The sequence below is a fragment of the Drosophila hydei genome, unplaced genomic scaffold (assembly GCF_003285905.1).
Source record: "Drosophila hydei strain 15085-1641.00,03,60 unplaced genomic scaffold, DhydRS2 tig00008130-arrow-arrow-pilon, whole genome shotgun sequence".
Lineage (NCBI taxonomy): Eukaryota > Metazoa > Arthropoda > Insecta > Diptera > Drosophilidae > Drosophila > Drosophila hydei.
This window is the reverse complement of record NW_022045839.1, coordinates 213,974-227,445: the sequence shown is the minus strand read 5'-3', so window position 1 is coordinate 227,445 and position 13,472 is coordinate 213,974. Positions and strand designations below refer to the sequence as shown.

Sequence of the window (13,472 nt, the reverse complement as noted above, 5' to 3'; positions counted from 1 at the left end):
TCTTTCGAAAAAAGTTTACATGATTGATTTTTTAAATCTTTTTCTTTTCATTTTGTTTGTGTGTCTACCAACATGATTACAAAAATAAACCCAAAATATAAACAATCATAAAAAACGTTACCAAAAACCGTTGCCAAACCATCACATTAATCAAAATATATATATAATCTGCTTGATTCGCGCTTGATTCTCGTCTGTACACATATTTTGTCATTGCGCCAAATTGAAAATACAAATTCAAATTACAATCGATAACGAAAACAACGAAAACAACGATGAAACACACTATTGATACATGCCCATCACTATGGATTGGAAAATAATCGAAATTGAAATTACAATCGAATTCACATGCATAAATCGAAATTGATTTGATGATGACAACCACACACACACACACACACATGAACCGTCTTCCACTTCACTCACACACACACACACTCACACATGCCAAAAACGAATTTGAATTTGCCTGTCTATATTAACGGTCAAAATGTTTACACACATTGCACAAAATATCAAATGATAAAACTATAAACTGATATATATATATAAAAAAAAAAATACATTCGTTTTCTGATATATGCAATTCATTGGACTATATATAACTACGAACTGACTGAATGATTCGATCGATATCCATTCATACGTATGTGTGTGCATACATGTGTTGTACTTGTACATATATATATATTATATATATATATATATATATATAGTCTGTTCGATCGACTTAGAATGGCATCGGCTGTTAAATCAAGCAGACACTTTCCAAGGAATGTTCCATCACGTTCAACCTTTCACTCTGGTGAGTTTTTCTGTTTTAATTATTTTTATTAGTTTTAGTAAAACTTAACTTAATTTTACTCACAACTTTACTAAAAAACAAACATTTTACCTAGATTAAATTAAATAATAATATCGAATTATCGAACTATCAAATTTTGTTAAATTTTTTTTTTATAATTTTTTTCTCTTCTCATTAAATCATAAAAAAAAATAAATGTAAATTGCATTAGCACGTAAAATAAATAAAAATTGTAAATTTAAGACTTAATTATACGAATGCTTCATTATTGTTATATAAATATTAATATTATTATTATTATTACTACAATTATTATTATTACTGTATGCTATTTTGTGCTTTGTTGTTGTTGTCTTATGCATCCGCCCAACATCGCTTCTCATCTTTTAGTGGATTGCTTTACCCTAATTTAATGTTCGTTTTGATCATGCACGATTGTCTAAATCGAAAGATGCATTGTTATATATTAAACATAAACATTATGATAATTGCACGTAGGTGCTTAAAGCAAGCAAGTATCTATAGTTTTAGTCTACTGCAAATAATCGATAAATATATCGTTTATGAATATATAAGGTTTTAAATAAATCTTTATTTAAATATTATTATGTAAGACTATTGCAATCGGCCGTCACCGAGTGCGTAATACTCGTTCACAATTTTAAAGTAAAATTTGAGTTATTAAAAAGTCTACTTCTCTCTAGATTAACAACGATCCATCTGCAAAAGTTGAAGCTTCTAGCTCTAAGACTAAGACTATATAATTTTAGATCAATAGGCTGTGGAAAAATATTAGTCGAGATTAAATTAACTGCAAAAATTATTGATCATAGTTGTAAAACTAAGATTACTTTACGTTCATAGGCGGAAATATATAATTTAGAATTTACTACTCGTAAAACTCTATATCTGACAAGGTTACACATTAGGTTATATAATATATAATATAATATAATCTATGATCATACGGACAGGCAAACGAACGGACATCTAGAGAGACACGTAAGGAATATACTCTTTTATTTCGTGAACGAGCATTCTTCCACGTTTTCGGGAAGAAGTCAGATTGGTAAAGATAAAAGATAGATTAATATGTATATGAATACATGGATGAACTTTCATATATATATATAAAGTTTAATTAATTTATTTATTTAAAGATACATAGTTTTATAAATATCAAACCCAATTACTCTTGGAGATTAGTAGCTAAAAAGTTGTCTAAAGTCGTTTAGTCTTATTAAAAACCACTTAAAGTTAAGATATTATTACAATTATAAACAATTATAAGAATATTTAACTAGTGTTAATTGTATTGAATATATATATAAATATATTCTTTTCAATCTAGAATTAACTATCTGAAACTTTTCGTAGTTCTGTGTGTTTCTAGTAAGCTTAGCCAATGTTTATTTGTTTTGTTTAGTCCATAATTTATGGCTAATGGATTCATGTTTATTGTTGTAGGTCAAACCAGGGCAAGAAACAACACGGCGCTGGAATATTCCGGTACGAGTGGAGCATCCGGTGATTCCCCTCATCCGGGTCGCATGAGCTTCTTTTCGAAACTTTCCTCCCGTTTTAGCAAACGGTAAGTGTGCCCCGGCATATCATATCAATTATATTTGATTTTATTTTTTATTTTTTGTTGTTATATCTTCTCTACAAATTACAAGAAAAGCAAATGCAGTTAAAAAAAATTTCAAAAATTTTCAAATTTACAAATTTACAAATTTTTATTTTTTGATATGTTTTTGGTTTTATAAATTTATTTTTGGATTTATAAATATATTTTTTTTGTTTCATGTTTCATTTACACACATATATGTACATATGTATGTGTTTATGTTTTGTACCAAATCCGTTCTATTGTTTTTTTTTCTTTTTTTTTTTTTCAAATAATAAATTCAAAAATTTAGGGCAGACCCTAGAAGTTAAGACGAAAATTCTCTTGAAGTCTTTCTAACTAGTTACAAAATTCACTAACGAAATATATATAAAAATAAAATAAAAATTAAATTATTTCATATATATTTTGTTTTTGTCAAATTGTAAACAAAATAAAATCTTTAGATAAATTTTATTGAATTAATATTGACAATTAATAATGATATATAGAACTGTTGAAATCCTTCCGAAATAAGATATAATATAGTAAACAAGAAGCTGAATTCTTACTAAAATCGGAATTTGAAATTAAAAACAGAATTCCCCTATCATAAAGTGAAAATAAAATTGGGTAAATTTAATTATTAATTAAATATACTATAAACAATTTTTTAAATTTTTTATATATTTTTTTTCAATATTTAAATTAAATTGAAAATTTTCAATGTTTTGAAAAGCAGTCAAATTACATTAAAATATTATCCATTTGTTTACTTGATCTTACATTACTTTAAATTGAAATTGAATTGAGTTTGTTTAGTTTGGAATATCTCGAAAACTTTGATGTACTCGGGTGTTGGGTAAATTCTGGTTTCAGATTCGAATTCCAATTCGGCAAGCTTTGGATTCTTGTTTACTACAACATTTTTGATCTATGTATTCCCATTAAAATATTGATAGTTTTTTTTTAAAGAAACAAAAATATTTAAAAAATAATATTGAACTAGAAATTTAAATTAAAATTTAACTAAAAAGTATATAGAAAGCTTTCATTCCATAAGTTTACGTTTTATATAGAGGGCAGATGCTTCGCATTTTTATATTTATTTTTATTAATTTTTTTATTACTGTTTTGCATGTTTTTTTTAAATTGGTTTTCAAAATTCTTTCAAGTAATTCAAAAATATTTTTGAAAAAATTAAAAATGATTTTTGGTTGCATGCAAATTGTTTTTATTTTCTATTTTTAATCAAATTAATTATTATTTTTTTGGTTGGTTTTTTCATTTGTTTTCTTTTTTATTCTAATTCATTGAAACTAACAAAATGTTGAAATAAAAATATGAGCAAGTATATGCTAATATCATAAACACGAAATACATATGGAATTATGTACACCCACACACCCACACACATACACTCAGGGGTAATTGGTTAAGAATGAATTTGATTATTTAAACAAATAAATAAGTAAATAAATATATATAAAAAACCAAATCTAAAAAGGAATAAACTTCGGTTATTTGAGATTCTTTTAGACTGTTTTGATTTTCATCAAACTCAATTCGCGGATACAAAACAAATACAAAACTTCGCATACATACATATGTAACTATATAGACATATAGATATATGTATATACAGATCGGAATGAACAGCATCCAATTGGGCAAGCATTGCACTGCGAGATCTGTTTTAGTTCGATTTGAGATATATTCAATCGCTCTGTCGCGCGCTCTCCGTCACTCTTTTACTTTCTATTTATTGTTATGTGCATAAGCAGGGTATTAAGTCTTCTGTATGTCCTTCACATCGACTTCTTCTTCCTATTCTCTTTTTTTATGTACCCATGTTTGTGTATATACATTATCATGCCACTACTTAGGAGCCTTAAGAACTGTATATCGTCTGAATTTTTCTTCATTTTCAAATAAAGTTTAAAATTAAATTATTTGTTTTTACAAAATTTTGATTATATAAATTGAAAAAAAAATTGCGTTTACTTTTCTTTTTCCAAATATATCAATGAAGAGAAAAAAACAAACAAAAGAAAACAAATGAATAAACAAATAAAAAAATGTTTTATTTTCTATATTCTTTTTTTTTTGGTTTTAAACATTTTTTCCGTTTTTCTTTTTTTATATTTCATTTCTCGTATTTGTTTTCTTCTTCTTCTTTTTCTTCTTTTTTTTTCACCCATTATTAATATTTTTTCCAGCCGTGAATAATTTGTTTAAAATTTTTTCTTTAATTTTAGGCCAAACCAGTAATTAACAAACAAAAAACAAGCATTAACTACTTCTTGTTAATAGTTCTAAAACTGAAAACAAACAGAAACAAACGATTCCCCTAAAGTAAACGCTCGTGACGGAGAGATAACAGAGAGAGAGACAGATAACAGAGAGAGAGACAGAGAGAGAGAGATACAGAGAGATAAAGTTATGATTAATACAAATCAGAGATCAGAGATCAGAGCGGTTTTGATTCCTTCCGATTCGATAAGCCCCTCCTCCAAAAGAACATCGACAACGTTGAGTTCCGTTACCGTTATCGTTACCGTTTACCGTTAATAGAAATTCACAAAAACAAAAACAAAGCGTCTATGTTTTAATACAATTTATTAACTAATTATACTTACACATTTATATTAATTAAAAGATACATATATATATATATATTTAAAGTAAACAAAACAACAACAGAAAAAAGAAAGAAAAACAAACGGAAAACTTTTTTTTCTTCTTTGTTTGTAAATTAAATTTAATTTTAATTTGATTTGATTTGATATAAAAATAAAAATAAAAAACAAATTTCAAATCAATCATGAAATTATAATAATAGAACTGTTGCCACATATGTTCTGCTGCTGCTGCTTCTTCTTCTTTTTTTGCTAACTTTAAAAAGAAAGAAAAGAAAAGAAAAGAAAAGAAAAAATATTATTAATATTAAATGCGAAACGCAATATTTTAATTGTAGATATATATAGAGATATATGTGTTTATGTATATATATATATATATATATATATAATTTAAATCAAATGAATATTATATATATACATATATATATACTATGCACACCCAAAGCAGCTGCGAGTTATTAAAAAAAATAAATTATAAATTGAAATTGATTTCAAGAACATTTTGTATATGTAGTCTATCCATGTATGTATGTATGTACGAAGGTATATGTATTTATAAACTGTTTCCGAGTATCATCATATACAATCACCGATCGATAAAACGAAATAAAGTTTGATATAAAAAATAAACATAAACAAAAACTGATTATTATGAAGTTGAAGCTGAAGCTGAAGCCGAAGCTGAAGCTGCAGTTGGAAGTCTAAGCGCATCAAAGAAAGCGTCTTTTAGTCACTTAAGAACAATGATTAAATTAGTTAACGTATACATAAATATAAATTTATAAAAGTAAACTGAAAAGCAAATGTATTAATATATGTATGTGCATGTGAGAGCATTTCATTTGTACAGCTGATTATTAACTGTAAATCGTGTTACCTTCGGGCACCTTCAGTGCGCTGAGCTAGTTAATCTATATTAAGTTTCAAAGAAGAAAACAAAAACACAACACTAACAATAATATAATATATGATTAAACAAATAAATACATTTAATTAATTAGCAATAAATTATGTGGATTAAATTTGTTAATGAAAGCAAAAAATATTTAAACTTCAAAGCAATTTGACATTTTTATTTCTTCATTCCCCCACCCCCATCAACATCATCATCTTAATATCATCCCAAAAAATATTTATCAAACAGGTATATTTTCATGTTTTTTGAAATAAATATTTTTAAATTTTGTGTTTGATAATGCCATGAAAATGAAGCTTTTAAATATTTCTTAAATAATTTCTAATTGACTTCGAAACAAGAAATTCTATTCATAAAGTTTTTCAATTTGGTCTGTAGATACTATAGAGGATATAGAGGAGAGAAAAATATTTTTATGCTGAGACTCAGTTATAGAATAGGTAGCTGCTTCGCTTACTTTCTTCTAATATTGTTTATCAAATATGTTAAATGTTTATGTATATATGACTTCATGTTATGGGAGAGCAGAAGGCGTAGCCATAATGTGTATAAATCAAGAGTCTAGTCGCTTCAGCATAGTTCATCTGGCTGAAACTCCATGACAGCTAAAGATTTTAAATGGTACTGATAGCTATATCTCTATAAAATGGATTAGAACTAAGCTTTAAGAATGTGTAAATAATTGTAATATTTTATTTATTTTTTTAGAAACTTTAAGTTTTTGTCCAGTTTTGTTGTGCTCTTAGAGAACTAGAATTGTTAACGATAAAAGTATAGAAAACTATATAGAAATTTAAGTTAGGTATCAGATAGAAATCAGTTCAAGTTAGAATTTAAGCGCATTTTTGGTTAAATGATTTATTGAATTAATCAATTAACTTTTAGTACATCTACAACGGAAGAGGCAGCCAAGCCAAGAGTTTTGCGTTTCACATGGTCTATGAAGACGACATCGCCGCTGATGCCCGATCAAATCATGCAGAAGATAAGGGAAGTTCTTGATCAAAACAACTGCGACTATGAGCAGCGCGAAAGGTAAGGCTTACATGAATACAAATATATATAGAATATATAAAATTATACATATTTTTGCATTCTTCGACAGATTTGTACTCTGGTGTGTACATGGCGATCCCAATACCGATTCTTTGGTGCAATGGGAAATCGAAGTTTGCAAGTTGCCGCGACTCTCATTGAACGGCGTTCGCTTTAAGCGTATTTCTGGTAAGCATTCATCTTTGAATTGTTCATAGGAAGTGGTTTTATTTATTTTTTTTTGCAGGTACTAGCATTGGCTTCAAAAACATTGCGTCTCGCATTGCTTTTGATCTCCGCCTGTGACTTGATAAAACGACTAATGAAAGCTGCACAGCCACCACCAGCACCACCGATGGCAGCGATACGAAAACCACCTCCACTGCCAATAATCAAATGGCTGAAAAATCGTTGCTGCGTCGATCATTTAGTCAACAACAAAGATCAAATCGATTCAAGAATCGGAATCGCCCAAAGAAGAGGTCAGGCGGCGGCGGCGGCATGCTGTCGTCAGCTTTTCAAGTCTACTTGCCCTTCCGATCAAAGGAGGAGGAGAATATGAAATCACAAATCAAATTTGATGCGTTTCGCTCAGTCGATAATGAATATGAGAGTGAGGGGCAGCGTGCACAGCTAGAGTCAATGCCCAGTAACAATATTGAATCTCAAGATAAAGACAACAAAACCAAGGCCAACGAGGGTGGTGGTGAGTGTGTGGCAATGGCTGGTGGCAGCAGCAATAGCGGCAGCGGCAGCAAAGGAAATCGATTTAAAAGAAACATCAAGAATACTAGAAGTCTAATTGTGCGCAAATTCACATCAATCAACTCCAACTCCAACGCCAACTCCAACTCCACAGAGAAAAAACCATGCGAGACTAACAACAAAAAGAGCACATCAAAGCACCCAAGTGAGATGGCAGAGCAAAATGCAAATGCGAATGTTATGGATAACGATAAACCAAACACCAAACAGAAAAAAGTAGCTATGTTACGCACCACTACTCTCTAAATAATAATAATAATAATAATTATAATACATGCATGAAACATATATAAATTGGAAAGATCGGGGCGATGCCTATCTCTCTCTCTCTTTATACATATATATGTTATATATATAATATATGTATTTGGCTCCAATCATAGTATGAACACGTTTAGCATAGAATCTCAAAGTAAAAATTAATGTTTCATTGATCTATCGCATATTTGAATATCTTATAACAGCAGACAAATTGTAACCACAACTTAAGAACATAAGCACCAACAACAACAACAACAACCAGAGCAACAACAACAAGCATAAACGCATCCCATATATGAAGCTAATGTCTCACTTATTATATATTGATATTGATATCGTTAATTGCTAGAAAGCGTAGGTGAGAGCCACACCGTTTTAATTCAATAAAAAATATATATACATAAAAATATATGAAACGAAAAAGCATTTTTTACAAGCGACAAAACATACATCAAAGAGGCACACATAAATTTTGTTTATATATAAATTTAAGTCACATATTATTCATATTTTTTGTTTGTCAAAATTTACTGATTTGATCCAAAAATTAATATAAATTTTGTTGCTTTTTGCATGAGCGTCTACTATAAAATCTATCAAATTTCTTAAATTATGTTTTTTTTTGATTATTTAATTCTTTCTCTACACGAGCTACAAGCGATATAAAAAAATGTAAATTGTATTTATATAATTATAATTATTTAACCACTTCTAAATATTAGTGTTTTGCATTTAAATTTATTTCAAGTCTTTTGGCTTAAATAGTTTACACAAATATTTATCATCATTCAGAGTTAAGAATGGCGAAAATCTGAATTGAAATTCTGGGTTCTTGTTGCTGAAAATTGTCTTCTTTTTTGGGTTCGCTGTAGAACATTTATAGCGGTTTCTAAGGTAAGTACATCATACAAAGCTATATGAAATCCATTACAACTGGTTCATTAGGGTACAAATTTTGAAGTCAGATTAAAAACTACCAAACATATATATATAATTTCATAAATCAATTTTACTTAATAAAAATACCAAAATTATCACAATTAATATAATTCAATATGCGTTAATTAAAAATTTCAATTGTACATAAATAAAATGGAATCTCTTCAAAATAAGGTTTCGATTAAAGCTCATCGTCAAGATCGAAGGTTTCAGGCGGAAAATCGCCCACCTCCACGGACAGAGGTGAGACAAAGCCTCCATAATTTGGTGGACAGACAAAATATGATTTGCCGCCAACGCTGTAATGTATAATAATAATTCACATATTTAATATCATTTTAACTGTATAGCTATACGCATCTACCTTCCATTATTCTTGCCCAATGGCTCATCATACTGCACGCCTATAAAAATACCATTTTTACCCTCAAGTTGCCCATTGTACATGACAACACCACGACGTGTTGGGTTTCCTGCCACAGTCACCTAGGGGGTGCGTGTGTGTGGGTGTGAGAGAGAGAGAGAGAGGGAAAGAGAGAGAGAACACGATAAATGAGTAAGCTTGACTGAGTAATAGTAGCAGGCAGTAGTTACCTGACAACGACTGCCTACAACACAGAGATCTGCCCGTTTCTGCATCTCTTCAGCTTGCTCACGCCGCTTGATTTCCATCTGTCGCATTTCCTCTTCATTGTATTTGCCGAGCCGATTTTGCTTTAAGAAATTCCGCACAGAATCGGTCCGCTGCTCGTATTGGTCCTTTGTTAGCTCAAATTTTTCAACCGTCTCGGTATCAAATGTGAAATTCACAAATGAATCAATAACATGCAGCCGCAAGCCATCGCAATTGGCATAGAAACCCAGTTTGGCATCATTGTTGCTTAGCGTCGTCACAAGAGTGTCGCCTTTATACAACTCTACTTTCATGGTTCCAGCGCTTCCGCCGGTTAAGATTTCCAATTTGCTCTGTGAAAGCAGAATTCGCACAGCTGTTATTGGTTTTTATAAAAAATGTACTTAAATGCCCACCTTCAGCTGAGAGATGGTCAAGTCCTTGGCGAACTTCATCTCAAATGCTACGGCATCATTATGAGAGTTCGAGACGTTAGCTATAATAAAAGCTGAATCCGAATTATTCATTTGCAGTATTTCCGACATGTTTAGCTTTAGCGTTTGTCGTCACTTAAGGCCGAGCCGATAACTCTTTACGATGACCGATAATTTCCAATAAGATATTGAATGAATTTTACGATGTGTGTGCGTAAGTTTTGATAAACTTTAGTGGCAGTTGCTGCTATGAATTTGAAAGTTTTTACGTATATAAGTTTTCGAGTTAAGTGTGAGCAGGTATGTTTCTTTGTCTAAAGTCAAATCATTTAAAAAAATACTGCCATAATTTTGACTGTTGAGAAAATATCAAATGATATATTTTCCAATTAGAAAGTTCAATGAAGCTACATCGATACAACATTGAAACAGTTCACTTCATATACACATGAGTATATCGATATTTGTGTACATCTCTAATTAATGCACAAATCAGCTGCTTAAAATCCTTACAAATCGAGTTTAAGAGATGTGAATTAAGGGCAATGCAAAATATATGGCAATGGTGTATATATATAAAAGTATATATAGATTATTCTGATACATGATACAACATGTAAATCAGTGAACAAAGCGAAAAAATGAATAAATACACGAGTTTATTAGGCGCTGAACAGCGGAGCAAAACTATGTATCATCCAAAGGAACAAATTTTGAACATCTTGACATACATACTTTTGCTAATAGTCGCTGTGTGTGCTACTGTGCTGCTGTGTGATTTATCTAGTCAGCGGGATGGGTTCTTCTACTCCAAAAAAGATTCAGCCGTACTCGATCTGTCCATATCCCATACTCAGGAGGTGCTTCTGCGCCCGGACACGGAACATCGAGGACAAAATGTGAACTGCACGTTTTGGGACTGCTTAAACATTTACAAATGCGAGCATGACACACTGAAAGTGTATATCTACCCATTGCAAGAGTTTGTGGACGAGAAAACGGATAAAGTGGCCAGCACATTGTCAAGCGAATATTTTCAAATCTTGGAAGCTGTGCATAAGAGTCGCTATTACACATCAAATCCAAATGAAGCCTGCCTCTTCCTGCCTAGCTTGGACCTACTGAATCAGGATGTGTTCGACAAGCATTTGGCTGGTCCAGCTCTGGCTTCGCTCAACTTCTGGGATCGTGGAGAAAATCATTTAATCTTTAACATGCTGCCGGGCAGTGCACCAAACTATAACTCGATTTTGGACGTGAACATCGACAATGCCATTGTTTTGGGTGGCGGCTTTGATAGCTGGACGTATCGGCCCGGATTCGATGTATCGATACCAGTTTGGAGTCCGTTAGTGCATCAAACCAACTTGTTGCCAATTCATGCCGCAGCCCATCGAAAATATTTATTAGTTTCTGCTCAGCTAAATCTTTTACCGCAGAATCTGCGAACTCTTACGGATCTAACGGCTAAAAATACCGAGCAAATCCTAATGCTGGGACTCTGTGATAACAAAGACTTGAAATCTCGCTGCACCTTAGCAAAGCCAAATCAAAAGCGATTGGAATACCCACGCGTGCTGGGGCGAGGCAAATTCTGCTTTCTGGGCCGCAGTCTCCGTGTTGGCCAGCCCGATTTAGTCGAGATAATGTCTCAGGGCTGCATTCCGGTGATAGCCATTGACAACTATGTGCTACCCTTTGAGGACGTCATTGACTGGTCCCTGACAGCGGTGCGTGTGCGAGAATCCGAGCTGCACTCAGTCATGCGCAAATTGGAAGCAATTTCAAATGTAAAAGTTGTCGAAATGCAAAAGCAGGTGCAATGGCTATACAGCAACTATTTCAAGGACCTGAAGACCATGACAATTACGGCGCTGGAGATACTTGAGAGTCGGATATTTCCTCTGCTGGCGCGCAGCAGTCGGCAATGGAATGTGGTCAATAAAAATAGTCATTCAACGTTCAATCCGCTCTTCCTTACTTCTCTCGCCCCAAAGTCTCAAGGCTTTACAGCTGTCATTTTGACCTATGATCGAGTCGAGAGTCTCTTCCTTTTGATACAGAAACTAGCAGTTGTGCCATCGCTTCAAAGCATTTTGGTCATTTGGAACAATCAGAAAAAGATGCCACCACATTGTAAGTTTATTATTCTTAAATGTAACAACAATTAATGTGGTTTTTTTTTAAATTCTTTTACAGTGTCCACGTTCCCAACGATCTCCAAACCACTGAAGATCATACAGACTCGTGAGAATAAGCTCTCAAATAGATTTTATCCCTATCCTGAAATTGAAACTGAAGCAATACTCACAATAGACGACGATATCATTATGTTGACCAGCGATGAACTTGACTTTGGGTATGCCAGACAAATGAATGTAGATTAATCGACATTCTATATAATCGTTTCTTTCAGATATGAAGTGTGGCGCGAATTTCCGGATCATATTGTCGGCTTTCCCAGTCGTATTCATGTCTGGGATAATGCAACGATGCGTTGGCACTACGAATCGGAATGGACTAATCAAATATCAATGGTACTTACTGGGGCGGCTTTTCATCATAAATACTGGAGTCACATGTATACGTACGCAATGCCAGGCGACATTAAACATTGGGTCGATGACCACATGAACTGTGAGGATATCGCAATGAACTTTCTTGTTGCAAACATAACAAACAACCCGCCTATTAAAGTAACGCCGCGCAAGAAGTTCAAGTGTCCCGAGTGCACAAACACTGAAATGCTGTCAGCCGACTTAAATCATATGCGGGAGCGTTCGGCTTGCATTGATCGATTTTCAAAGATCTACGGACGAATGCCTCTTCGCACAGTTGAGTTCAGGGCAGATCCTGTTCTATTTAGAGACAATTTCCCAGACAAATTGAAGCGTTACAATGATATCGGAAGCTTGTAAACTTTAGATTATACAAATATCATATATTATACTTAGCAGACGAAATTACTGAAGACTTAACCAAATATGATATATCAATTAGTGTAATCTGGTATTTTAGTAATGATAACACGAAAATAATCTACGTTCTTAAGCTTTTTGTGTTGTAATTTGTAAACATTTCCAAATAGTTTAAAACAAAGTAAACAAGTAGAAATAGCAAATAGTCTGACGTTAAATTAGATACTTGATTAAATCTAAAACAAAAAAGAATTGAATTGAATTGAAAGAATTGAAAGAAATATACATTTTGTATTCGATGCATAAAATAGTTATTGGCCATATGTAAATCTAGAACTTAACCATTTAATTTGTCATTTAAGAGTAGAAAATATAGTTATGTAATTCAAGAAAGATTTGACAAAAAATAATACTATTTAAAACGTATTCATCAATTAACACTATTAAAATTGTAATTTTTGTTATACACTCCGAGTAATATAGTTATTGGATGGTGAAAAAAATAAATAATCGTCAATCATCATTACCTTTTAAT

The 13,472-nt window shown here is 31.7% G+C and overlaps 3 protein-coding genes across 20 annotated transcripts in view; 2 read left to right on the top strand and 1 right to left on the bottom strand.

Annotated features, from left to right (window-relative positions):
- Positions 1-7,786, top strand: part of LOC111600095 (MAP/microtubule affinity-regulating kinase 3) — a 34,420-nt gene extending 26,634 nt beyond the window's left edge. For 9 of the 18 annotated variants that reach the window (XM_023316052.2, XM_023316049.2, XM_023316046.2 and 6 more), the window contains 4 exons: positions 2,286-2,399; positions 6,858-7,007; positions 7,078-7,196; positions 7,255-7,786. In XM_023316052.2, the coding sequence (XP_023171820.2) occupies positions 2,286-2,399; positions 6,858-7,007; positions 7,078-7,196; positions 7,255-7,313 (442 nt within the window). In that variant the 3' untranslated portion in view covers positions 7,314-7,786. Of the gene's footprint in view, positions 1-719; positions 809-2,275; positions 2,400-4,672; positions 5,012-6,857; positions 7,008-7,077; positions 7,197-7,254 lie in introns of those variants that run through there. The other 9 variants (XM_023316055.2, XM_023316054.2, XM_023316041.2 and 6 more) reach the window with 5 other exon arrangements.
- Positions 7,787-9,109: 1,323 nt separating this feature from the next.
- On the bottom strand, positions 9,110-10,272 carry LOC111600128 (tubulin-folding cofactor B). Its single transcript, XM_023316092.2, has 4 exons — positions 10,002-10,272; positions 9,567-9,938; positions 9,337-9,458; positions 9,110-9,271 (listed from the first exon to the last, which is right to left on the bottom strand). The coding sequence occupies exons 1-4, from the start codon at positions 10,128-10,130 to the stop codon at positions 9,154-9,156; spliced, it is 741 nt and encodes a 246-aa protein (XP_023171860.1). The 5' UTR covers positions 10,131-10,272; the 3' UTR covers positions 9,110-9,153.
- Positions 10,273-10,448: 176 nt separating this feature from the next.
- LOC111600127 (exostosin-2) lies at positions 10,449-13,046 on the top strand. The gene is made up of 3 exons (XM_023316091.2): positions 10,449-12,155; positions 12,219-12,378; positions 12,436-13,046. Exons 1-3 carry the CDS (start codon positions 10,661-10,663, stop codon positions 12,935-12,937), a joined length of 2,157 nt encoding a protein of 718 aa, XP_023171859.2. The 5' UTR covers positions 10,449-10,660; the 3' UTR covers positions 12,938-13,046.
- The last annotated feature ends 426 nt before the right edge of the window (positions 13,047-13,472 follow it).